Below are 24,584 nucleotides of genomic sequence, written 5' to 3'. Positions count from 1 at the left end.
CGAGTTGCTATGTAACGAAATCATGCAACGGATGTCCCCCCTCTACTCGGTCATGTAGTAGAGTTCGTAGAGGGGATCGCTTGAGCCGTGAGCGCGCTTCAATGCAACGTTCGTTACAGGCAACTCCGGCTTTTGTAAAATTTAAATTCATAGTGTACAAATTATACCATTAAACCAATTCTTTAACCCCTATCTCGGTATGTTAGTTTGTTTGAAGAAGTTTCACTTCAGTAGCGTGTTGTATAATTACACATTGTATTTTATTATTCAATAAAATAAAAGTATTTCATCGGCAGAGAACAGAACCCGGGCCGTCCATATAGCATACAAATTTTTTATCACTACTACCCTACGTGGTACAGTTTCATTTTTTTCGCCCTTTTTAGTATAATAATTATCTAAAAAACGTACGTACCAAATATGTCGATGTTCATGTGTTAATGTATGTAATAATTAGTTTCCTACATTAAATATGAATCTGCTAAATGTTATAATTAAACATCAAATTGCATCTACAATTACCATCGATGGAAATTTTAATAAGCGCTGTCCTTTATTGCCCGACTACCCGTTTTTATCGGCTCCTTTGTTTTGCCTCGATCATTTTTCAGACGACGAATGCACCAAAAAGTGGCATTACGCTTAATTCCTTCAATTAACAAGGCCATTCGACGGAACCCGGGACGCGACCGAGCAATTGAATAAAAAGTGACTACGAGCAGAACCCAGGATCTGGATCCATTATTTTACCGCACTCTATAATTCATCTTTTTGTTGTGGTGCCTTAGACCCGGCATTACTTACATCCAACCGCACAGAGCTGCCTTTGATGTTAGACATCGATCCTTTTCAAGTGTTTTTTTAAACCAGTACATTTTTTTCGATAACTTTAAAAATAAAAATATTTACATAAATGTAAATATTTGTATTTTTCTTAATGATTCAAATTAATTTTACTTAAAAACTTTCTATATCTTCTTCAATTAGTAGCAAACGCTCCAAATATTTGCGAGACTTTTCTACAATTCTATTCAATTAAGTATTGTCACGTAATAAAACTCCATGCGTACTACTGTTTTATTTAACTAATTACTCTTTAATTAGCACTACTGTTATTAATTATGGACTAGTTCACTAATATATCGTACGCTGAATGAGCAAAGAAGGGCCCAGTCTTGCTTTTGGTATTGTTTCTGCTTATTTGGTATTGATATTGGTCTTGGTTGTGCTTATTTGGTCTTGGTCTAACTTATTCGGTTTTGGTCTTGCTCTTACTCAAATACTTCTAGCCTTGGTCTTGGTCTTCCTGATGTAGTATCGGTATTGTTTTTGCTTATTTAATCTGATACTTTTTTTAATAATTCATCTAAGAACAATTTTTTCTATTTACCGACACAATAACTGTCTTAAATGCTGAATTTTTTTTTACATGCGGGCTTGTTATGACTAACTAAAGAAAATAGTGCGGATAGTTGTGAGAGTTGTAAAAACTCGAGAACTTACCCTTCCGTGAATTAGCCTTTTAGCGAAAAAAATAGTACGAGGTACTTGAAAGAAGTATAAATATCGAAAAAAATTAGTTTGTTTCTCTAATTTAACCTATGTTATATCCAGACATAGGAACAAAGAGCACTTACTCCTAGGACATTCATGGGAATTCCTTTTTTTCAAACAGTGGTTAAAGTTTCTTTTTTTTTTTTGGTATTTAGTATTAAAATCTTCTAAAGGAAACTGAAAATTTCACCATCGTCATCATAAGGTCGTCAGTCCTAAGACTGGTTGGACACGTACCTCCACTCTTTCCTATCCTGAGTTAAACTTCGCATTTCCCTAAAACTAGAACAACCCACATCCTTAACTATTTGCGAACAGTAATCTAACCTAGGTCTACCTCTACCCCTCCTAACTCCTGTTTCTGCCTCTAATATGTCTCTGACTAGACCTTCATGCCTGAGAAGGTGTCCTACCAACCTACCTCGCCTATTTTTTGTTGACTTCTATAGAGTCCTCTGTTCTCCTATTCTTTCTAATACCTCTTCATTTCTAACCTTTTGTACGTACGTTATCCTTATCATTCGCCACATTTCGAAAGCTTCTAACCTTTTCTTTTCCGCCGCGCCCACTGTGCATGTTTCACACCCTTACAGCGCCGTGCTCCAATCATACACCTTTAACAACCTTCAACCTGAAATTTTCAAATACTAAAAATATTTTGTTGCAAGAAAAGAACGTATTAATGTTGTTTCATATAGTTAAACTCATAAATCCATCGAAAGTAATAATTTTTCATTGTGTTTAGTTTCGATCTTGCATATTCGGTTTTAGTTTTAGTCTCCAGTCTTGTTCGTTTGGTCTAGGTCATCATCTTACTAGTATAAAGACAAACTTGGTACTGGTTTTGGTCTTTCATTTTCGCATGATTAAGACCAGGACTACAAAACCAAGACCAATTTTGTTCATCACTACACTGAATCACTTTTTCGCTCATCTTTCTATTCCGCCTTCGATAGTCTCGTAACTATTACTGAACCATTTCATCCAGAAAAACATTTAAACTTTTAGGGTATTTCATAAGCTACTTATTCTGCAATCCTTAAGCCCTTGACGGGAATTATAAATCGGACAATAAATGAATTTTCCAATATTTTCTCTACTTATAGTTTAATCTATTTAATGTGTAATTTGTTGTATAATGCCAACATATTTAGAGATAAAATTTTATATTGGTAAACACTTCTTGAAGTGCATTTCTCATTTGTTATGTTATTTTGAAGGAAGTATTAGTTATCGGTTGCAGACTATTTTTCGATTTTATCCAATTTGCCTTAAGCTTGCAATTTTATCTTCGACAACTATCGCTATAACGCTAAAATACTTTTAATTTTCTTTGTCAGCTGCAACTTTCTTACACTTCCAAACTTTAATAACACTTCCCACAGTTCTGAAATTGCTGACAGTCCTGCTTATGGTACTCTTAGATAAAAGTTTACGTTCCGTACAAATCCTAGCATAAATGATCCTGTTACGTTTACGGCGCTATCTACTTAATATTTTCATTTTCAAAACTCTGTAACTAAAATGAATATTTTGAAAACAGATAAAAATTTTATAAAGCAAAACTCATCAGTGCGGAATAATACCTACTATAAGAAGATAGGATCTTAGTCTTGATAAAAGGTGAATTTTTTGTAACTCAAAATTTACTTAAAGCAAACTTACAAAACTTAATTTAAAAACTATAGTAATTATTTGAATACACCGTACCTTGTTCATGTGAAAGAAAACAGCCTCAAAGTCTCGGAGTCGTATTGTTTTTGGATATTTTCATTTGTTTTTATTCTTAACTTAAAATCTAGTCAGGGCTATATACTCCATGGACGAAGCAACATTGTTACAAAATTATGATCCGCTTCAAGTTTCAATTTAAATTATATTTCGATTTTATAGGTCGTAATATTATTATTTTACAGGCTGTATATCGCCATCTAAGGACATTTGCTATTAACAGTAGTTAATAGTAATTAGCAGCAAATATCACTAGATGGCGATATACTGCTTGTAGCTTGATAAAAAAAGCACCTTAAAAGATATACGAAAAACACTAACTACAGTTGGAACGAACAGAATTGGCACAGTCCTCAATAAAATATCTGTAAGAAAGGACGTATCTTCTTTGCAGTTTCCACTTAGGTCTGTACTGACTTTCTGCATTTTGAACACTCCCTTGTTAAGTTAGAAAATGTTTCATAAGTAGTACAGACAAAGAGAAAAGAGATAACCGGATAATGGTGAACGGTGCAGCGGTTAGGGGTTGATTAGCTACACAAAAAGTCAGGATCAGGAATTATATCTTTAAAGAAGCGTCTATACTTTCCTAAATTCCTGAGAATGTTGATCTTTCTCTAAATTCCGATGCTGGCAACATGCTCAAATTCTCCTTGTCTGCATCTTTTTCTGTTACACGTCACTTGGTGTAATGTTATTCCTTTTTTTTTATTAGTGTCCGTTGCAATTCCTACCTTACGTCTCTTTTCTATCTTTACGATTTTCCTTACAACGTTTGTCGTGAGTAAAAGTAGGCCTTGGGTCAGCAACCGCTCTGGTCTAGTTAGTAAGTTAAAAACAAAATGACAGTTTTATTGCGAACTATGCCAATTTTGAACGTTCCAACTATAGCAAACTTATTTTATCAAGGTAATTATCATACCTTGTCCTAAATTTTACAACAGTTATTCTCTTTCTTATAATTTAAATATAAGGATACCTCTATCTTTCATTGCGCAACTTAAGGATGTTTGGGAAGTACAATCGGAGACAAGAGTACATAAAATTATAATAGAAATTCGAAATTAATAAGGTTTTGCATCATATCATGAGATAAATAAATACTATCTAAGTATACTAAAAGAAAAGTATACCGTTTGAGAGAAAATTTGGAATTTGACCAAAAACTTTGAATAAAATAAGAAATAACGAATAATATGGAAAATTTTTAACTGACTTTTGGCAGTGAATATGCCTTGATTTCAACTTCCAAATAAAAAAATATTTAGTTTCAATCTCTATTAATAATGAGGGCAAAACTTTTTAATATGTTTAAATAATAACTAAAACTTTAAAATTGCATTTATTTCAGACAATTGTAAATATTATAATTATATTATCAAGTAAAAACGAGATTTTCAGTTAATTTTTCATTTTTTCCTCGATAACCATTTAGTGAATTTGAATAACCTTACGCTAAAGTGATTCTCCAGAGTTCAAGTTACTTATTATAAAAGTTTGAAATTTCTGGTAGCTTTTTTTCTGTTAATAAAAATAAATTTAATCTGTTCGGTTAACGAATCTCCATAAAATGACGTGTAAAATTACAATTTTTTAAAATTTCAATAACTTTTTAACGGTTTAGTGAATCGATTTGTAATTTTTACAGGCGTTTTAGAATTGAATGAGGAACGTTCTTCCAAATTTTTATTTATCTCGTAGCATTTTGACATACCTCCCAAACATCCTTAATCCTAGAAACTATGTTAGAAGTAAAAAATATTTTTAATACCTCAAGCAATGCGTAAGTTTAGCCTTTTAATCATTTATTTTATATAAAGTTTCTTTAGTGAAACATAATTACTATAAATTTATTCTTACCTATATACATTCAACAAATGCGAATATATAAGTGTTTTTTGGCATAATAAAATATTTTTCATGTTTAACTTAGTATTCATTTTTACAATAACAACTTGAAAAGAGAATGAAACAGGAATTTAATCCTAAAGTTTTTACATTTAATATCCTTTTTACGTACATTTGTTTACTCAATACGTCTTGCAAAAACAAAGATCGTTCTTTGTTGTTAAAAGGAGTTGGTCAGGTAAAGAGTCTAAAAGTTAATTCACTGTTTGCCAGGACGTGTGCAAGCAACGGAGAAGTTAGATCCGAAGAGAAAACAAGTTTTTGCTTGGATAATATATATTGCGTTTGCCTGAAGTTATTCTTCAACTGAAACTACTCCGAAGCAATTGAAACTACTTGCAAAACTATACAATTTTTGTTTTGCAACCACCGCACTTTCATTCACCTGTTCAATTTTAAAACTTTTGAAAAACGTTCATATTCATGATAACTTTCTTAAAGTTCTTCTAAGAATTGACTGAAATGTTTTTTTTTTGTTATCCGCAAATACGAAAGAAAGGAGACCTGTTCAACTTCAATCAAAATTCAATTTGATCCATAATAAATTCATATTTAGGTTTGTATATACTTTTTTCTGAAGATTAAGTTAGCCTGCGGTTCTTATTTCATTTAGAGAAAAAAGAGTTTATTTTTCTATTCGAGCCCTCTTATCGTCAAATAAATTAAAATCTAAAATTGCCCCCGTAGTTATTTGTTTCTTTGTATATTTTTCTTTTAAGCATTACATAACCTTGTAGAAAATTTGATTCAATTTCAACTAAAACGTATCTAAATCTTTACTTTGTAGTTGGCATAACATTTTGTAAACTCCACTCAGACTCGTTATTTATTAATCGTACGGCAAAACTTTGATGGTTATTCTAAGATTATTTTGTCCCTTAATTTTTTAGGAGCAGTTTTCTTTCGATGATGCAGGGCAACAAGTATTTTTCAGTCATAAAAATATTTTATTAAGTACCTAAATATTGCAAGTAAAGCTTATTAATCTACAAGAACTATTGAAAACGACTTCTATCAGCTTTAATACATGCATCTATTCCTTCCTGGTAATAATACCAGAATAACACTGGTCTGCAAAAAAATTTTTTTTTCTCTCCTCATTGTTTTCATGCATGATAACATTATATTTGGTGCCCTAAACACGGAATTTAACATGCAAATAAATATAGCACATAGATTTTAAATATAATGCCTATTTAATTAAAAAACAATATTATCAAAGTAACAACAATTAAAAGAAAGTAACAAAAGACTACGGTCAAAGTTTTACAGCGAAAAATGCTAATTTTATAGACATAAGTGATAGAAATATCAGTATATTTATCTCATTATGGTAGTATAATTCAAATTATTTTGTAGTTTTTTTTCTTTTCATCGTTTCCATCGAAGTTTCTCAGCGAATCGACCAACAAAAATCAGCAAGCATTGCTTCTGACCAATTTCCATTCTAGCGTCTTTCAATATACATAATATCCTGATGAAACCTTTAATCATGCTCATCTGATACGTTACCGAGATTTTCCGGAAAGAAATGTAAATGCGAGTCCAAAAAAATGAATTTTGAGTGACATATTGCATCCTAAAGCTTTATAAGCAGAAAGAAGCTCTCGAATGATTTGTCGGTAGTTGTTAGCTTTTGTATGACCAAGAAAATTATGACACACGAAAGCCACTCAAGCTTTTTTTTCAGCTTTATTCAACTTCGAATTGAAAACTGCATCCGTCATAAGTTCTCGTATTTGCGGACCTACACAAATCCCTTCTTTCAATTTCGCGTCACCGATTCGAGGAAATTTTATTTAGAGATATTGAAAGCCTGCACCATCCTTGTTCATAGTTTTCACAGTTTTTCACGTGTCCCAACTTTATATGAAGTGGTGGCAGAAAAATTTTGTCACTGTGTAGAATTCGTACAAGTACGCGGCATTTTATAAACTAAAATTAAATGGAATTTATTTAAAAAAAAATTTAAATTTCTATTTTATTTTTATTATTTCTGTTCATAAAAAAAATAATAAACTACATATAAAGCACTTAAAAGTATATATATATATATATAAATTAATATAAATTTTGTGCAAAACTTACTAAAGAATTTGATATAGAACGTAAACAATTAAAAGACAAGTTTTAAACTAATTGTTGTAAAGTCAGAGTGAATACTAAGCAGGTGTAAGGAAAAGCACGTGTTTGATGGGTCTTCCAGTGTACTGCTGTACCACATTAAAATGAATCAACTCCTCTAACTGGTTTAAAGAATTTAATTCACTTAAAAAATACGGATATATACAAATAAATACAAAACTTAAACTACCGTGGAAACTTATGATGAAATAAAAACTNTGTTTGATGGCTCTTCCGGTGTACTGCTGTACCACATTAAAATGAATCAACTCCTCTAACTGGTTTAAAGAATTTAATTCACTTAAAAAATACGGATATATACAAATAAATACAAAACTTAAACTACCGTGGAAACTTATGATGAAATAAAAAGTAACTAAATAAAAAGAGATAAGATTGACTGAATAATTTGAATGTTTAAGACAGCGACTTTTGTAATGAATAATGCAAATGATGTTGATGTTGTGAAAGGCTTGGGATGACTCTCCTTTGGTTACTGAAAATACGAATATAAATACAATTGAGATCATAGATCGGACTATTTACTAATAATACAATGTACATGTACATTGAACATAAATGAACCGGTCTATGTACAGATGTGGCCGGAAAGTCACAAAAAAACAAAGAATTAATCAAAGGACAAAATATTCTTAGAAATCTAGAAACAACCCCTTCAAGCCATCCCGTATACAAACGTAAAGTTAAAATCTGGCTGTGATTTCATAAAAAAAATATTATATGACTTAAAAATTTATGCTTTACATAAAAAAGATAATAAACGTCTCAATCAGTGTCTCAATAATAATTTTTTTGCGAGTTACATTTTATTTCATCTGATACCTTAAAAAATCGAGTAAAAAATTATTACCATCCCGTATATGAGGTTGTTCATTACCTACGTAAAATCCCCGATCGCAAAGCACTTCTTAAATTTTTAAATTAATCTCCACATCTTCTAACAAACAAAAAAGTGGTATTAATCTTGTTAAGACACCAAGTTCCTTAAGCAATCTCCATGTCAATTATCATGAACATCTGATCTGTTTCAATTCCAACTGTCCGACATATGTAGAATCCTGACATATCCGGCCATCGAAAGTGACAGTTCTAAATTCTTGAGTAGGGTTCGACTGTTTGGTTTTATACGGATAAGATGTAATACAGAAAATCTTATTAACCCCATAATACAAGTGTGGGAATGAATAAACCAAGTAAATGATGTACTAGCGATTTGTCCGAAATGTACTTTTTAGTACCATCAAATACTTACCTTACTTCTGATGGATCTGTCTCCGTTATAGAACCTCCTTGCAAGTCGTTTATCTTTATAAAGAAACTCAATCGCATTTCCGATAGAAGGACTTGTTAAATATCGAGTGGATCAAGGGTAAACTAGCGAATTATTCTTCTAATTCTTAAAGACTAACCGAAAAACGTTTGAGTACACACTCCAGAAAACTACAATAGCTATTTAAAAAGTTTATCTCCATACGAAATTATTTTTAAAAAAATTAAAATCGGCTTAAATAAATCTCTCAACAAAAACTGAAATTTTTTTTTTTTTTTTTCGTTCTCTACGTATTTCCTTTAATATCTTTCTCTTTTCTAAATTAAACTAATTGTATTTGGTGTAAGAGTAGAAGAACAAAGGGCGTTATCAAAAGGAAGTAGGCTAGATAAGTTGGAAGGCACCTTCTTGAACTTGAAGGACTGGTTAGAGACATATTAGAAACAGAAACAGGAGTTAAGAGGGGGTAAAGGTAGACGTAGATTTCGAGAAACGCAGTGGAGTGTGTCCAACTGAATGAAGGCCTTTCATGATATCTGTANTCTCATTTTGCTGCTTGTAATAATTCTCTTTAAATAACCCAGCATTTATCTATCTGAAGACAAGTCAGAAACACCTCTCCCTCAGATCTGCATTTAACCTTCTGCGCTCTGACCTTTGTAGCCTTGCTCTCATATTCCTGCTTGTAATATATCTCTGTTTAATGGTATTATTTGTACACTATGCTTCGCACGGGTGCAATGCTGATAGTAAATATACTATAGAATGTCTTTATATATAACAATCACAGCTTTTTTATCATTAGATAATACAAACCGGCCGGTACCGCCGCACCGCTATGTCCCTGCATTTTAAGTCTGTAATATTTTCGAAAATATTCATGTAAATTACATGCTGTAAAGGGCCATATTGATCTATATTAAATGCACAATGTATTTAAAAGTACGTACTTAATTGGATAAGGATTAATGCTGTATTGCCTAAAATCGCTTCATAAATAAGCCATTATTTCTCGTAAAAAGTAAAGGATAAAAAATGGTTATTGTTGGTTATCCCTAAGAGATAGACATATACCATCACGGACTTTTTTGTAGACCTTTTTAAGGTGTACAATACAGTAGTTTATTATTTTGATCTATCTCGTAGGGTTCAGCCAGCGTTTGCAATGTAAGCGCAAAAAAATGTGTTTATTTACGACATCACATTACAGACCTCTAAAACTATCAGTGTTTCTCTGTTATATTATGCATGTATTATACATATAAACCTTCCTCTTGAATTAATCTATCTATTAAAAAAACCGCATTAAAATCGGTTGCGTAGTTTTAAAGATCTAAGCATAGCATAGGGACAGACAGCGGGGGAAATACGTTGCATGATTTCGTTACATAGCAACTCGTATGAAACGAACTTACCCTACCGTGCGTAAAGAAGTTTCACTTCAAAAAGTGTAAATTTTGGTTAACCTTCTTAATTACAAGAACACAAAATTAGATACTTAAAAACCCTTATTAATGCAAAATTAATGTTACCGTGTGCGGCCATTAACAGCTAATGGCTGTGTTATTAGATGCAGGAAGGGCCGTAGCTGTGGCATGACACCTTACAACATAACTAAAACTTTAGGCAATTTGCATGATCAATAAACGAAGTAACGATTTGAGTCGAGGGCATTATGAAATTGATATTGTAATTGGCCTTAAATTATTCGTTTTATTCATTGCCCGCTAAAATTAAAACAGTTCTTTTAGGAAGACATACGAAACACCTTAAGAGCAAATCATCTCAAAGAAAATTTTGGTTGAAGCCAGCCGGGCGCCTTTACCTCTGTTAATTAAAATTAATGACTCAAATTCTAAAGGGCATCATTCAGCACTTTCAACCCTTATAAATCGATGGCCAATCTTGATTAATTGATTGTCTATTAAATGCCTTATAAACAAAGCTATTGTTAAACTTAATTAAGCGGTAAAATTCAAAATAGATCTTTTAAGAACCATCAGTTAAATTGCAATTTTGTAATATTTAAAAGACATTTACGATACATTCAACACAATTGTTAAATTACGATTATCATAAAAAGTTATAAATTTTTACTTTGACAAAAATAAAAATGAACGAGACTGTGGTAAGTAAATAAACCAAAAAAGACTCAACTCATCGATAATATACAAGCATGGAAACGACCACTTAATTCTAAAAATATTATTAAATATACTGCCCAAAATTTTTACGATTTGTACACATGCGATGCCTGTAAAAGTTTTTTGCTTGTCACAATTATAATTTTTTAACTGACTAACCCTGATTATTACCTACTGACTAAATCAAAGGAGAAATTCACAACGCAACTAAGAAGTTTCTTCAAGACATGATAATGGACTGTATGGAAGTCAAGAAGAAATAGGCGAGATAGGTTGGTAGGACTCCTTCTCAAGCATTAAGGTCTAGTCAGAGAAATATTAGAGGCAGAAACGGGAGTTAGGAGGGGTAGAGGTAGACCTAGATTAGAGTACTATTCGCAAATAGTTAAGGATGTGGGTTGTTCTAGTTTTAAGGAAATGCGAAGATTAGCTCAGGATAGAAAAGAGTGGAGGTACGTGTCCAACAAGACTTAGGACTGACGACCTTATGATGATGATAGACACACTGTCAGGGATACAAAAAAGGGCATAGGGGTACCTTCTATCCAAAAGAAAGAATTATATTCCCGAGTGATCAAAAAAATAATTTTATGATGTTTGACACGTACTGGACATCCAACGCAAGCGACGCCGCGGGTAAAATATAGTGAAAAGTCGAACAGATATTGTATAGTATAGGATATGGTATTTTGCAACTCATAGAGCTCAATCATCGCTGCACATTTGAGGAAATTCTCATTAACCGTAACGATATTGTCGTTATCGGTTACACAAATGTACCTAATACGTGTTTGTATTTTCATACAAAAGTGACATACTTTAAGCTCGGTTATTTTCCACACATTACCCTTTGCGGCATATCAATACACGAATGTCTGTGTAATGGTTACGTGATTGTGAACCACCATGCATTTGCATAGTTTATTGCATAAAGGTTAATTGTGATTCAGTTTAATTTCCACTGTCGATAAATAATGACCGATACATCCCTATCGCTTAAAAAACAATTTATGCTGCACATTAGCGTGAGTAATTTAATTGAATTGAAATCTCTTTAACGATGAGAAATGCAATAACGTTCCTACCTATTCGTTTATTGGTATCTAATTTTGAAAACGACTGGCTACGGCCTTAAAACAGCAACGTATGTAAAACGTATGCATGATTCGAACAATGAAACGCAGAATTGATGCAATTACATAAATAACAGCTTGTTTGAATGTTTGCACATACTTGTGTACATATAGTTTTCTGTATAATATTACTCGGTGGCTGGTTGAAATATTTTTAATAATGAAAGTAAGAAAAGCACGAATAGTTTCAATGCAACATTTTTAATATCTCCACAATTCGTTTCAGACGAAGAGTTTATAAGTAAATATAAAAATTTAAATTGAAATATTTTTTAAGAAAGTTGATTCTATTGACCTTTACCTTCATCATCATCAGCATCATACATATAGAGTTGTCTATCTGAAGACTAGTCAGACACACACCTCTCCCCCAGATGTACATCCCATCTTCTGCGCTCTGACCTCTGTAGCCTTGCTCTCATTTTGCTGCTTGTAATAATTCTCTTTAAATAACCCAGCATTTATCTATCTGAAGACAAGTCAGAAACACCTCTCCCTCAGATCTGCATTTAACCTTCTGCGCTCTGACCTTTGTAGCCTTGCTCTCATATTCCTGCTTGTAATATATCTCTCTAATTAACCTGGAATTTGTCTACCTGAAGACTAGTCAAACACACACCTTTTCCCCAGATCTGCATCCCTCCTTCTGTGCTCTGTCCTCTGCCGCCTTAGTCTCCTGCTCCTGCTTGTAATATGTCTCTCTAAATAATCTACCATTAATAATCTATCAAGATTAGTCAGACACACACCTCTTCCCCAGATCTGCATCCCTCCTTCTGTGTTCTAATCTCTGTCGCCTTGCTCTTCTGTTCCTGCTTGTAATATATCTCTCTAATTAACCCGGAATTTGTCTACCTGAAGACTAGTCAGACACACACCTCTCCCCCAGATCTGCATCCCTCCTCCTGTGCTCTGATTTATGTCGCCTTAGTCTCCTGCTCCTGCTTGTATTATGTCTCTCTAAATAACCCAGCATTTATCTATCAGAAGATTAGTCAGACACACACCTCTCTCCCAGATGTACATCCCACCTTCTTCGCTTTGACCTCTGTAGCCTTGCTCTCTTGTTCCTGCTTGTCATATATCTCTCTAATTAACCCGGAATTTGTATTTGTCTACCTGAAGACTAGTCAGACACACACCTCTCCCTCAGATCTGCATCCCTCCTCCTGTGCTCTGATTTCTGTCGCCTTAGTCTCCTGCTCCTGCTTGTAATATGTCTCTCTAAATAACGTAGCATTTATCTATCTGAAGATTAGTCAGACACACACCTCTCCCCCAGATGTACATCCCACCTTCTGCGCTCTGACCTCTGTAGCCTTGCTCTCTTGTTCCTGCTTGTCATATATCTCTCTAATTAACCCGGAATTTGTATTTGTCTACCTGAAGACTAGTCAGACACACACCTCTTCCCCAGATCTGCATCCCTCCTTCTGTGCTCTGACCTCTGTCGCTTTGCTCTTCCGTTCCTGCTTGTAATATATCTCTAATTAACCCGGCATTTGTCTATCTAAAGACTAGTCAGAAACACCTTTCCCTCAGATCTGCATCCCACCTTCTGTACTGTGACCTCTGTTGCCCTGTTCCCTTATTACTGCTTGTAATGTGTCCTTCTAATTAACCCGTCATGTCTCAACAGGTATCCTAAAGTCCCATCTCTCCTTATCGTAATTGGTTTCCACAGCGGCCTTTGTTCTCCTACTCTTTGTAATACCTTATGAAAGTTATTGTTTATAGGTATTATTATAACTTGGAATTAAAATTATCAAGTATTCACAAAAAATTTAGCGTAAAACACAAGACGCTGCTTAACAATATCATTTCGCCCAACAAAAGCATCTTCATAAACTAAAAGTTATTTACAACTTTATAAAAAAAAGACTTTTGTGTGTTTCAACCGTACCAGCTACTAAAGCTGAATTTTGTGAGATTACCTACACATGCGGTATCAGAAATTAAACAGCTTCCATAGAGCAACTTTTGAAAGAAACCTTAAATTAAATTTATGAAATAATAATTTTACATAGAATTATATTAAGGATTTTTAGTTTTTCCTGTGCACTTCTTCTTATCAAATTACAAAATTCTAGGTCAACGGGAAATGCTGCTTTCAATCTAACGTTATAAGTCAGTTAATCTGTCATGGTATAATGCACAACCCCATAGATTCCAAGAATATACCCGCCAAATATCAAATCTCTACGTCCACCGGTTTAGGCTCTGAGTTATCTGTCAGTCTTCCAATTTAAAAAAAATATTTATTTCTAAGTCTACTGGGCTTCGCGTAGTTTACCAGTCAGCTACATTAATCCTCTTTTTTATCCCACTTGGTGATAAAATTTAAAAAAAAATCTTTCTTATGATTAGGTCTACTGGTTTGGGCTGTGCATAGTTTGTCAGTCAGTCACATTAACACTCCTATTTAACCCTTTAGGAACCGAATTTGAAAAAATCCTTTTATAGTGTACAAATTCCAAATCTCTTTAAGTTTCATTTCTTTATTTAGAAAGACAGAGTCATAGCAATATGCTTATTTATTGAATCGTTATTTTTAACCTTGGAAGAAATTGCTTTTTCGTCCTGTGTAAGTTTAACAAAAACCTGAAAGCCTTCATATTCTTTAAGTTGCCGTCCATTAAAAGCACATGTACTCTTTAGCCTTTGCAAACAGAAACCTGTTTTCGTTAAGTTCATATTTTTCAGTGTCGGCGTGTGCATTATCTNGCGCTCTGACCTCTGTAGCCTTGCTCTCTTGTTCCTGCTTGTCATATATCTCTCTAATTAACCCGGAATTTGTATTTGTCTACCTGAAGACTAGTCAGACACACACCTCTTCCCCAGATCTGCATCCCTCCTTCTGTGCTCTGACCTCTGTCGCTTTGCTCTTCCGTTCCTGCTTGTAATATATCTCTAATTAACCCGGCATTTGTCTATCTAAAGACTAGTCAGAAACACCTTTCCCTCAGATCTGCATCCCACCTTCTGTACTGTGACCTCTGTTGCCCTGTTCCCTTATTACTGCTTGTAATGTGTCCTTCTAATTAACCCGTCATGTCTCAACAGGTATCCTAAAGTCCCATCTCTCCTTATCGTAATTGGTTTCCACAGCGGCCTTTGTTCTCCTACTCTTTGTAATACCTTATGAAAGTTATTGTTTATAGGTATTATTATAACTTGGAATTAAAATTATCAAGTATTCACAAAAAATTTAGCGTAAAACACAAGACGCTGCTTAACAATATCATTTCGCCCAACAAAAGCATCTTCATAAACTAAAAGTTATTTACAACTTTATAAAAAAAAGACTTTTGTGTGTTTCAACCGTACCAGCTACTAAAGCTGAATTTTGTGAGATTACCTACACATGCGGTATCAGAAATTAAACAGCTTCCATAGAGCAACTTTTGAAAGAAACCTTAAATTAAATTTATGAAATAATAATTTTACATAGAATTATATTAAGGATTTTTAGTTTTTCCTGTGCACTTCTTCTTATCAAATTACAAAATTCTAGGTCAACGGGAAATGCTGCTTTCAATCTAACGTTATAAGTCAGTTAATCTGTCATGGTATAATGCACAACCCCATAGATTTCAAGAATATACCCGCCAAATATCAAATCTCTACGTCCACCGGTTTAGGCTCTGAGTTATCTGTCAGTCTTCCAATTTAAAAAAAATATTTATTTCTAAGTCTACTGGGCTTCGCGTAGTTTACCAGTCAGCTACATTAATCCTCTTTTTTATCCCACTTGGTGATAAAATTTAAAAAAAAATCTTTCTTATGATTAGGTCTACTGGTTTGGGCTGTGCATAGTTTGTCAGTCAGTCACATTAACACTCCTATTTAACCCTTTAGGAACCGAATTTGAAAAAATCCTTTTATAGTGTACAAATTCCAAATCTCTTTAAGTTTCATTTCTTTATTTAGAAAGACAGAGTCATAGCAATATGCTTATTTATTGAATCGTTATTTTTAACCTTGGAAGAAATTGCTTTTTCGTCCTGTGTAAGTTTAACAAAAACCTGAAAGCCTTCATATTCTTTAAGTTGCCGTCCATTAAAAGCACATGTACTCTTTAGCCTTTGCAAACAGAAACCTGTTTTCGTTAAGTTCATATTTTTCAGTGTCGGCGTGTGCATTATCTTCTTCTGAGAACTTCTTTTATCAACTTTCCGCCATCATACAAACTAATAAAGGTTTTCCCTTAGTGGCATCATAAAAGCTCGTGTCGTAAACCTTGAAAGAGACTCGAGATCCATTAGGGTTGCATCCTTATGCACTTAAAAATGAAATTCATTTGATATAATGGTGGCGATGTCGTAGAACCAGAACGGACTTTCTCGGTTTTTTTTGTACGTCTCTCTCTCTTTTCTCCAGTTAATTGATCCACATAATGGCACTCCGCATTGCTTCCGACCAGCCAGCATTAATCTACTTGCCCTTTAGCGTAAAACTGTTTAATCATCTCATGCGCCATTTAATGAGAAACTGTTGGACTGTTTCGCAATTTGTTCTCTCATTTGTCCTCGGTAAAAAGATCGCGTTTAAGAACAGGATGGCCTTAATCCTCACGTATAACAACGACTCGATAAAAGAAAAAAGTGGACGGAATAAGGAGAGACTCGCTTACAACTGAACGAGATACTCCTCGGCTATTTAAAGAAATCACACAAGCAAACGAACGAACGAACGTTCCAAGCAATCTCCAGTTAAAGTCATTTTAAACAACTGTGCACAACTTGATACCTACTACTCCTCTCTTAGAAAGACAATTTACTGATTTAAATTTTAAGAAAATAAGTCTGTACCTTACTTATCGAAGTACTTTGATTGTGATATTTATTGAGACTTTTTATCTACTTTTGTTATATACGAGTATCTGACTATAAAAATGTTTGTATAGTTAAGTATATTGAATAAAATAATTCGAAGTAGTCTGTATTCTGTCGAAACTGTCAGACGGGGATCGCGATTTCGATTTTATTGGATCTCATCAGCGCGTCGCAGACAGTTTCGACAAACAGTTTCGATTATGGTAACGTGCCTATCACGTTGAGGTTAGCTACGCCGGGATTCGTTTCAGCAAGTAGATATCCATATATTTAAATGGACCTTGTTGGAGCATATGTAATCCTAAAATGTAGCATCGTACTACAGATGGCGTTTACTACGCCATTTGTAGTATTTTCTGTTAAGCATATATTTGTTTAACAGAATTCTCAATTTTTATGTTTCTTATATATATATATTTACAAATAAATTACTAAATAAATAAATAAATGGAATTCGTGTGGAACACGCGAATGATAGGATTACGTAACTGTTCACCAAATTCTACTAAATTTCTCTAAAATTAATGCAGTGTTTGTACTCAAAATGCTTTAATTGAAGGTATTCTTTAAAACCGATATATACCTTCAGAAATTTTTAGGGTTGTGTTTATTTCTTTAATCCAATTTTCATTGAAAGGGGACGCTTTAATAACGATTTTGAAATTGTTGAAGTTGTTGAAAGCAAAAAATTAGAAAATATTGTTTGTTACATTTTAGTAGACTTATGTAACGACACCTTGTTCAAGGGGGTAGTAAAAAACAATTTGAGTATCTAAAAACATATTTTTCCAAAGCTGTCATATTGTTTATTCCCCGAATGCTTTTATAGAAAAACATCTCTTTAATATGTAATTTTATTTTGCACTACTGAGTATAAGTTCTACATATAAAGGAGTGTACATTTTTATAGTTTATATCGTTTATTTATAGTTTTTATAGCAATGAACATTAAAATTTGTAATTCAATAATTGTTACCTTATAAATGCAATGGAAAGTAGTATAACTTGTAAGAGTTGTTGACATAAAAACATATTTTGATATCTCCGTACTTAACCGATTTACTTATCATACCAAGTTCTTTTAATTCCGGAACAGAATGCCATTCCTAATTGAAGGTAAGAAGTAAGCTTGGTCCGTTTGCGCTTTTTTGATCATGTTTTAATAAGGAATTTTGTACATTTTTTATGAACTTGTGTTTTATTACAATTGAATGGCTACAATTTTAAGGCATATTTTAGGTGTAACTTTTGCTTGTAATGTTTTCGATGAGTATTTTAGCAACAAATGAAAATTATTCCTAAAACTACAAAACGACACACTTGTAATTATTAGTTTAGACGTATAAATTTTCAAATTTTCGGGTAATTTTTTTATCTAGTTCTGTACATATACAATTCGTATAAGATAAAGGCTAAATGTTTACTTAATTACACTTGAAGCCATTTGCAGGAAGGGTTACCATTCGTTATTAGGGTTTCTCCTTGAAATAGACTTCAATTGATGCCAGGCGTGCAGAAATAATTTATTCCAATGTATCCTCACTTAAAAGAAAATCGAATCTTATTTCTAATAACCTAATAAATTTAATGTGAGATGTCGTTTTGTATTTTATTTATGAACAAACGTTTCCATTTGTATGCATGCATGCATTTAAGAGAACGAAATGCTTCGAATGATATTCTGCATGAACAAGCATTCGTACATTTATGTAAATAGAATCGTTTACCTCCGATTACCTTCAATAACGTAATCTATCTATAAAGGAAAATAAAACGTGTTCCGTAAACCTACAGGTAACCGCCACGGATGGGGACAAGGACCGTCCGCAGAACATCGTCTACTTCCTCACGGGACAGGGAATTGACCCGGATAATCCCGCCAACAGCAAGTTCGACATAAATCGAACCACCGGGGAGATATTCGTGCTGAAGGTAAGCCAAGCAATTTCATTTTTAGGGAGGTATGTATCGTAACCATACAACCTGTAATCGATTTCATACAGGTACTATCCTCTATTCGTTCTGTTTCATCGAAATCGTTTCAATTTTGCTTTAAAGAATTAATACCCTTCCTACGATTCAACTAAATTTTGAGAGGATATTATTGAGCCAACTTCAAAAGAGAAAAAGTATCTCAAGAGCGATTAGAATTCGATAAAACAATTATGATAGGAACGAAATTACAAATTTAATTCGTATAGATAGTATAGCCGCTGGATTATCAACCTTTCAACCCCCTTAATTTTCGTAATAATCTCATTTTATAAATACTCACCGAGATCGCTCTAGCGATTGCCTTGTCAACACGGATTTGACATTGTTGCTTGTTTATATTTAAAAGAAATGTTTTGGTAATAGCGCTGCGGGCGCCTTTCAATATTATCATGACCCCAAAGGATGGGCACCCAACAACCACTGCAATAGGCCCTTAATGATATGAAGGGAAAAACAACAGTTGTTCACATTGTGGATTTGTTCGCGTTAACGAGTGTATATTTTTAAACATCTATAACTAAGAAAATGAAACTATGTACATGGGTACTAGAGATGCAAATCAATGAAATTTATCTCTTGGTTGGCAGATTTTCAACGAGAGGAGTAAGTTGAAATTGTTGAAATGAGCCTATAGTGTTTATAAACACTAAAAGTCTCCAAGCACATTTGTAACAAAACCATACTAATAAATTATTATCGTTAAAAAAAGCAAGAGAAACCATAATAGTTCGGCCATACTGATGTATTCTTGTAACAAAGTGACAAATAATTTAGTAAAATAATTAATAAATAATACAAATTAGGGCGAACAACCTACGTCAATACAATCTTAATTACCAAGTTTCATTAGGTAGGGTTTTTGTTGTAAGTAGGTACTTACTTATTATTATTATTACTGATGTTTGTTTTTTAATTTTTGTCTGGTAGAATTACCCGGCCCTGCGGTATCCGACTGCATCTTAAAAAAAAATGGTTACAGCTGCATAAATTCGCATACATCAACCTCCAAAAATCAGTAATTCTCAATAGATGTAGATTTCTTTCCTCCAGTATGTCATACTCCATCGCAGAAATTCAAAAAATTTGAGTAAAGTTCTTGGGCATATCAGTCTGTACTAACTAAAAGTTGACCGGTGAAAACGGAGAAAAGCGAAACATGATGAATATAAAATAAACAAAAGTCATTGTAATTAATATTATTTGATTTATTACCTTGTTAATCTTGTCTGATTATTGTTTTTTCGCCAGTTTTTCAATTTTAAAAAACTCCTTAGTTATTTGATAAAAACTTTATACCTATAAATGTTTATTATTTTAAACTATCTATTGCCACCAAAGCAAATTAAATCGGATAAATCTTTGTTAAGAAATCGTAAAATATACGTTTTTATACTTTTTGATAAAAAAAAAGACGGCTGGGCTGATGATTTCTTTTAGATAACATCAATCACTGGCACCTAAATGAAACTGAAATATTACATCAGCCGGGAATCAACTACATGCAAACCTAGTCATGTTGAATCCATGCGAAAAGTAAAAAGAATGTATTAAAAATTTCAGTTTCTATTTTCAAACTCGATCGATCAAACTTCAACTGGATAAACATTTATTCAATTTGTTCTTCGTAATTGAAAAGGAGCAGATACATAGACAGAAGTTCCGTGACCAATTTTGTCCAAACAAAATGAACCGCTTGACCGATTTCTACCTCCTGTTAACACGCGTTTGTTGTACTTTCTTCGATATATAGATCAGAACCTCAGAAGCTTTCGAATCTGTTGTTTTTTTTGTTATCGGGTAAAAAGCGGGTGCAGGATAGTTTCTAAAACGAATAAAGTTTCAAACAAGCCCCTGTTTCGGTTCCCATTCCCTTAACCGCCTTTTTATGGTCCCTTGCTCACGGCCCGAGTCCCGGAAGTAATGGTTACGCCACCGCGCACCGTTGCTGCAGACGAAGTAATTTATCGTGAACTTCGCAACGGTATAATAAATTCTTTCACATACATCATGAAGAGGGAAAGAATCACGGCATTATCCTTTGTTATCGTCCCGTGATGAACTACTTGGTACCTACGCGAAGAAAAAAAGAAGTCCGGAAAGATAAAAATGTGCACTTGATTTAAAGTTGATGCGTGATCAGTAAACCAAACAAGTTATCATAAAAAAAAATTTTGTCCCATTTACCACAGCAGACTTAACAGAGCGGACACGTGTTTTATCCACCTCTTATGTGGACATTGCCAACGCGGAACTATAGTAGTTGATCATGCTAGAAGTTCTGATTTAAGACTATGGAGTCTTTCTTTAATGTTATAGCCCTTATCACCCCAATCAAAGCTCCTAAAAGACACAACCCTCCATATTATTTATTCTTGCCAGTTAGAAGGTACCTGTCATACCTTCAGAGCTTTATCACGAGTTGAGTAGATCACTAGTAATCATAAAAGAAAATTTAATCCTACCAGGTAGGACTATTTATTTCATATTTTTGAGTCGAGTACCTATTAGCGTGCATCCTTCGAGTTTTCATGTAACCTTTGAAAAGCAGTTGAAACCTAAAAAAGCAGCTAAGTGCAAGTAGGACTCGCGCACTGAGGGTTGCGTATAAATAGTTCGTTCGACAAGGGAATCGAGTCTCAAAGATTAAAATTCCCCCCTAAAATCAATCCTCAAAACGTTTAATTACAATCATCATCATGAGGTCGTGAGTTACAAGACTGGTTGTACACGCACCTCCACTCTATCCTATTCTGAGCTAATTTTCGCATTTCCCTAAAACTGCAACATCCCACATTCTCAACAGTGTAAACTCTATATAACGACACTTAAGGAACTGAACATTTTTCGACGTTATAAAGAGTGGTCGTTAAATAGAGAGAAATAAAAGATATTATTTTACTATTCTATAATAATATGCATTTACCAATATAGTACACATTTTTCACACGAACATCATTATTAGTCAGACATTGCGTATAGCCTGTTATCTTCGTCTGATGTTTTTTGCTGCTCCAATATTTTAATTGTATTTTGTTACGTATCTTACTCATATCTTGAAATACTGCTGGATCAATTTGATTATATAAAAAGTATTTCTTTAATAGTTTTGCTGCATGAAGTGCTTGTTTGATGCTTGATGGAGGGACAGGATCGTGTTCTTCAACAAAGTACACAGCTGCAGTTCTTATCTATTTCGGCAACTTAGAAAGTACTGCTCAATGATTTATAATGCCCCATTGTTGTCGTTAAATAGGGTGAGCGTGACGCTATATAGAGTGTAATATTGTATAGAAAACAATGTAACAAAGTCAAGCAATTTCGACGTTTTAAGGAGTTTGTCGTTAAATCGAGTGACGTTATAAAGTCTGTATTTGCGAACAGTAATGTAATTTAGATCTACCCCTTCTAACTTCTGTTTCTGTCTCTAATATGTCTCTGACCTATCTCGCCCATCTCTTATTGACTTCCATAGAGTCCTCTGTTCTCCTATTTTTTCTAATATCTATTCATTTCTAACCTTCTCTATCCGCGGTATCCTCATCATTCGCCTGTAATACTATACCTTTCGAACACTTTTAACATTTTCTTTTGCGCAGCACCTACTGTCCATGTTTAGCATCCTTACAATGTCGCGCTCCAAACATATACCTGTAACAATCTTTTTTGAATTTCTAAGTTAACAAGCAACAAGTAAGCAAATCTAAGCATACTAATCGATAGCGTCTTTGATGTCCTGTCTGACTCCCTTCCTAATATTTACTTCTCTACGTTCCAACCCCAGCTTTATAACTGCCTGTTGCTCTTTATATGTATAGACTAAGTGTCATTCTTCTTTCTCTGTAGGTAACTCATCCGTACATTTTTAAGTATATTTAACATCTTGTCCCATTTAACATTGTCAAAAGCTTTTTCTAAATCTACAAATCCTATGCACGCACTCTTTCCTTTTTCTATCGTTTTCTCTGTTGTTACCCGTAAAGCTAGAATGGCCTCCAGCGTTTCTCTATTTCTTTTACAAATTTACGGTTTTTTCCTTTACTTTCGCTTCTTGCCAAATTTCATGATCCTAGGTTAGCGGGAAGTACCCTTTAGGTTTTGATTCCCTAAAGAGTATTAAAATATGCGTCATAAACGATCGTATCTTTTGATTGCTTTGAGCTAGAAGTTTGTTTCTTTTTACGGATCCAAAGAATTGCTGGCCTGAGTATTTGATATTAATTTCAATTTAATATCTCCGCGCGTACATTAGAAAAAGAGTCTTAATAGATACACTAGCAACGAAGTAATCCTATAAAGGTCCCTTTTTTCCTTTTATGATACGGAACCCTAAAACTTGAATCTATAAGAAATATTGTAAGATACTTCTACCACCAGCATTAGTGTTGCTCGATGTGTAGTTCGGTAAAACTTCACACGTCATACCTCAAAAAACATAACGAATAACAAGATGGTAATCTGATTAAGTTTTATTTTATGTTTAGCTATATAAGCTCTACTTGATTAATTATTGATAAAACTTCGAAGGTACGGTAATGTTTAGGCCTTTATAGGTACAAAAATATGCAATATGAAGTGTTGTGCCCATTAAGACATTTGATCGTTATAATATGATGGTAATGGCATATTAAAAATTCAGACGATTCCGCTTAAATCTATTTTTCACAAAATAAGTGCGGGGTCCTTTGTTTTTTAGTCGAAATATTAGGCTGACTTTGTGTAGGAAGTTTACGCCCTCCTTTTATGCAATTGATTCCATCTGATAATGATGATGATGATGTTCATTAAAAATCACTCGAAATCGCCCCCAAATTACAAGAATTTAAATTTTTTAATAAATAATGACCGACACAATATAGTAGAATTTATAGCTTAAAAATCCGATCGTTTCTATTAAAAGAATTTATAAATATACGAGTGTAATGTTAGCTTTCTTTTTCCACTAAAAGAATTTTAATTTGTTAATAACTGATGATCGACAAACAAAAATAGAATTTAAAGCTCAAAAATCCAATCCTTTTTATTAATAGCATATAGACACGAGTATAATTTTAACTTTTTCGTTACATTGGCTAGTGTCTGCCATTGCCAAAAGTTTACTTTAGCTAATAAAAACCTTAATATTTTTCAGCCTCCGCTGCCAACTGGCAATTCCGTCCTTGTATTCCGAACTTATTGAATTTTTTTTAGTTAATATCCTCATTCTACGCATTTTGATCTATCTAAATATACTCCATATCGATGCGTCTACCTCTCGCATTCTATTCTTAATCTTCTTTTATTGTTTCCTACTTTTTTTATTAATTGTTCTAAAAATATATCACAAAAATAAAAAAATGCGTCCTTGATATCGCTCATTGAAAATTTTTTCCATGATACGTAGATTGTGTACCTTTTTTATACTTAAAATGGTTGCTTCGACACAATCACACCCAATAAGCGACTATGTGTATATATATTTGTGTGTGTATTGAGTAAAAAGGTTTATATTGGAATGATTTTTCCTCTTGCCGAGCGGATTGCCATTTTTCAACGGTTTTCACGCTTCCTTTTCGTAAAAAGGATGTTGATATATGTAGAAAGGAAATCGAAATGGCCAATATTATTTAGCAAATTTTATTTATCCAGACAATTCACAACATAAAATAGGTACTGAGGATTGAAACTTTTAATTTTTAAAATTGCACAGTTAATGTAAATAAAATTATTTATCAGTATGCATAACAATGAAAGTTTAAAAAATCATAAAATAGAATATAGAAATATTAAGTCACATATTAACTAACTAATCTAATTATAATATCTAGTATTTGTTGCTTGGTACTATACAGGGTGTCTCACGGTAACCACCCATTAGAATATTTCGGAAACT

The 24,584-nt window shown here is 33.3% G+C and overlaps 1 protein-coding gene across 5 annotated transcripts in view; it reads left to right on the top strand.

The window, feature by feature from the left end:
• LOC108744261 (neural-cadherin) overlaps positions 1-24,584 on the top strand; it is a 261,954-nt gene that overhangs the window by 223,204 nt on the left and 14,166 nt on the right. For all 5 annotated transcript variants that reach the window (XM_025976725.1, XM_025976723.1, XM_025976724.1 and 2 more), the window contains exon 5: positions 18,515-18,652. In XM_025976725.1, the coding sequence (XP_025832510.1) occupies positions 18,515-18,652 (138 nt within the window). The remainder of the gene's footprint in view (positions 1-18,514; positions 18,653-24,584) is intronic.

The sequence above is a fragment of the Agrilus planipennis genome, unplaced genomic scaffold, assembly GCF_000699045.2.
Source record: "Agrilus planipennis isolate EAB-ADULT unplaced genomic scaffold, Apla_2.0 scaffold13, whole genome shotgun sequence".
In the NCBI taxonomy this organism is placed as follows: domain Eukaryota; kingdom Metazoa; phylum Arthropoda; class Insecta; order Coleoptera; family Buprestidae; genus Agrilus; species Agrilus planipennis.
This window is presented reverse-complemented; position numbering and strand designations above follow the sequence as displayed.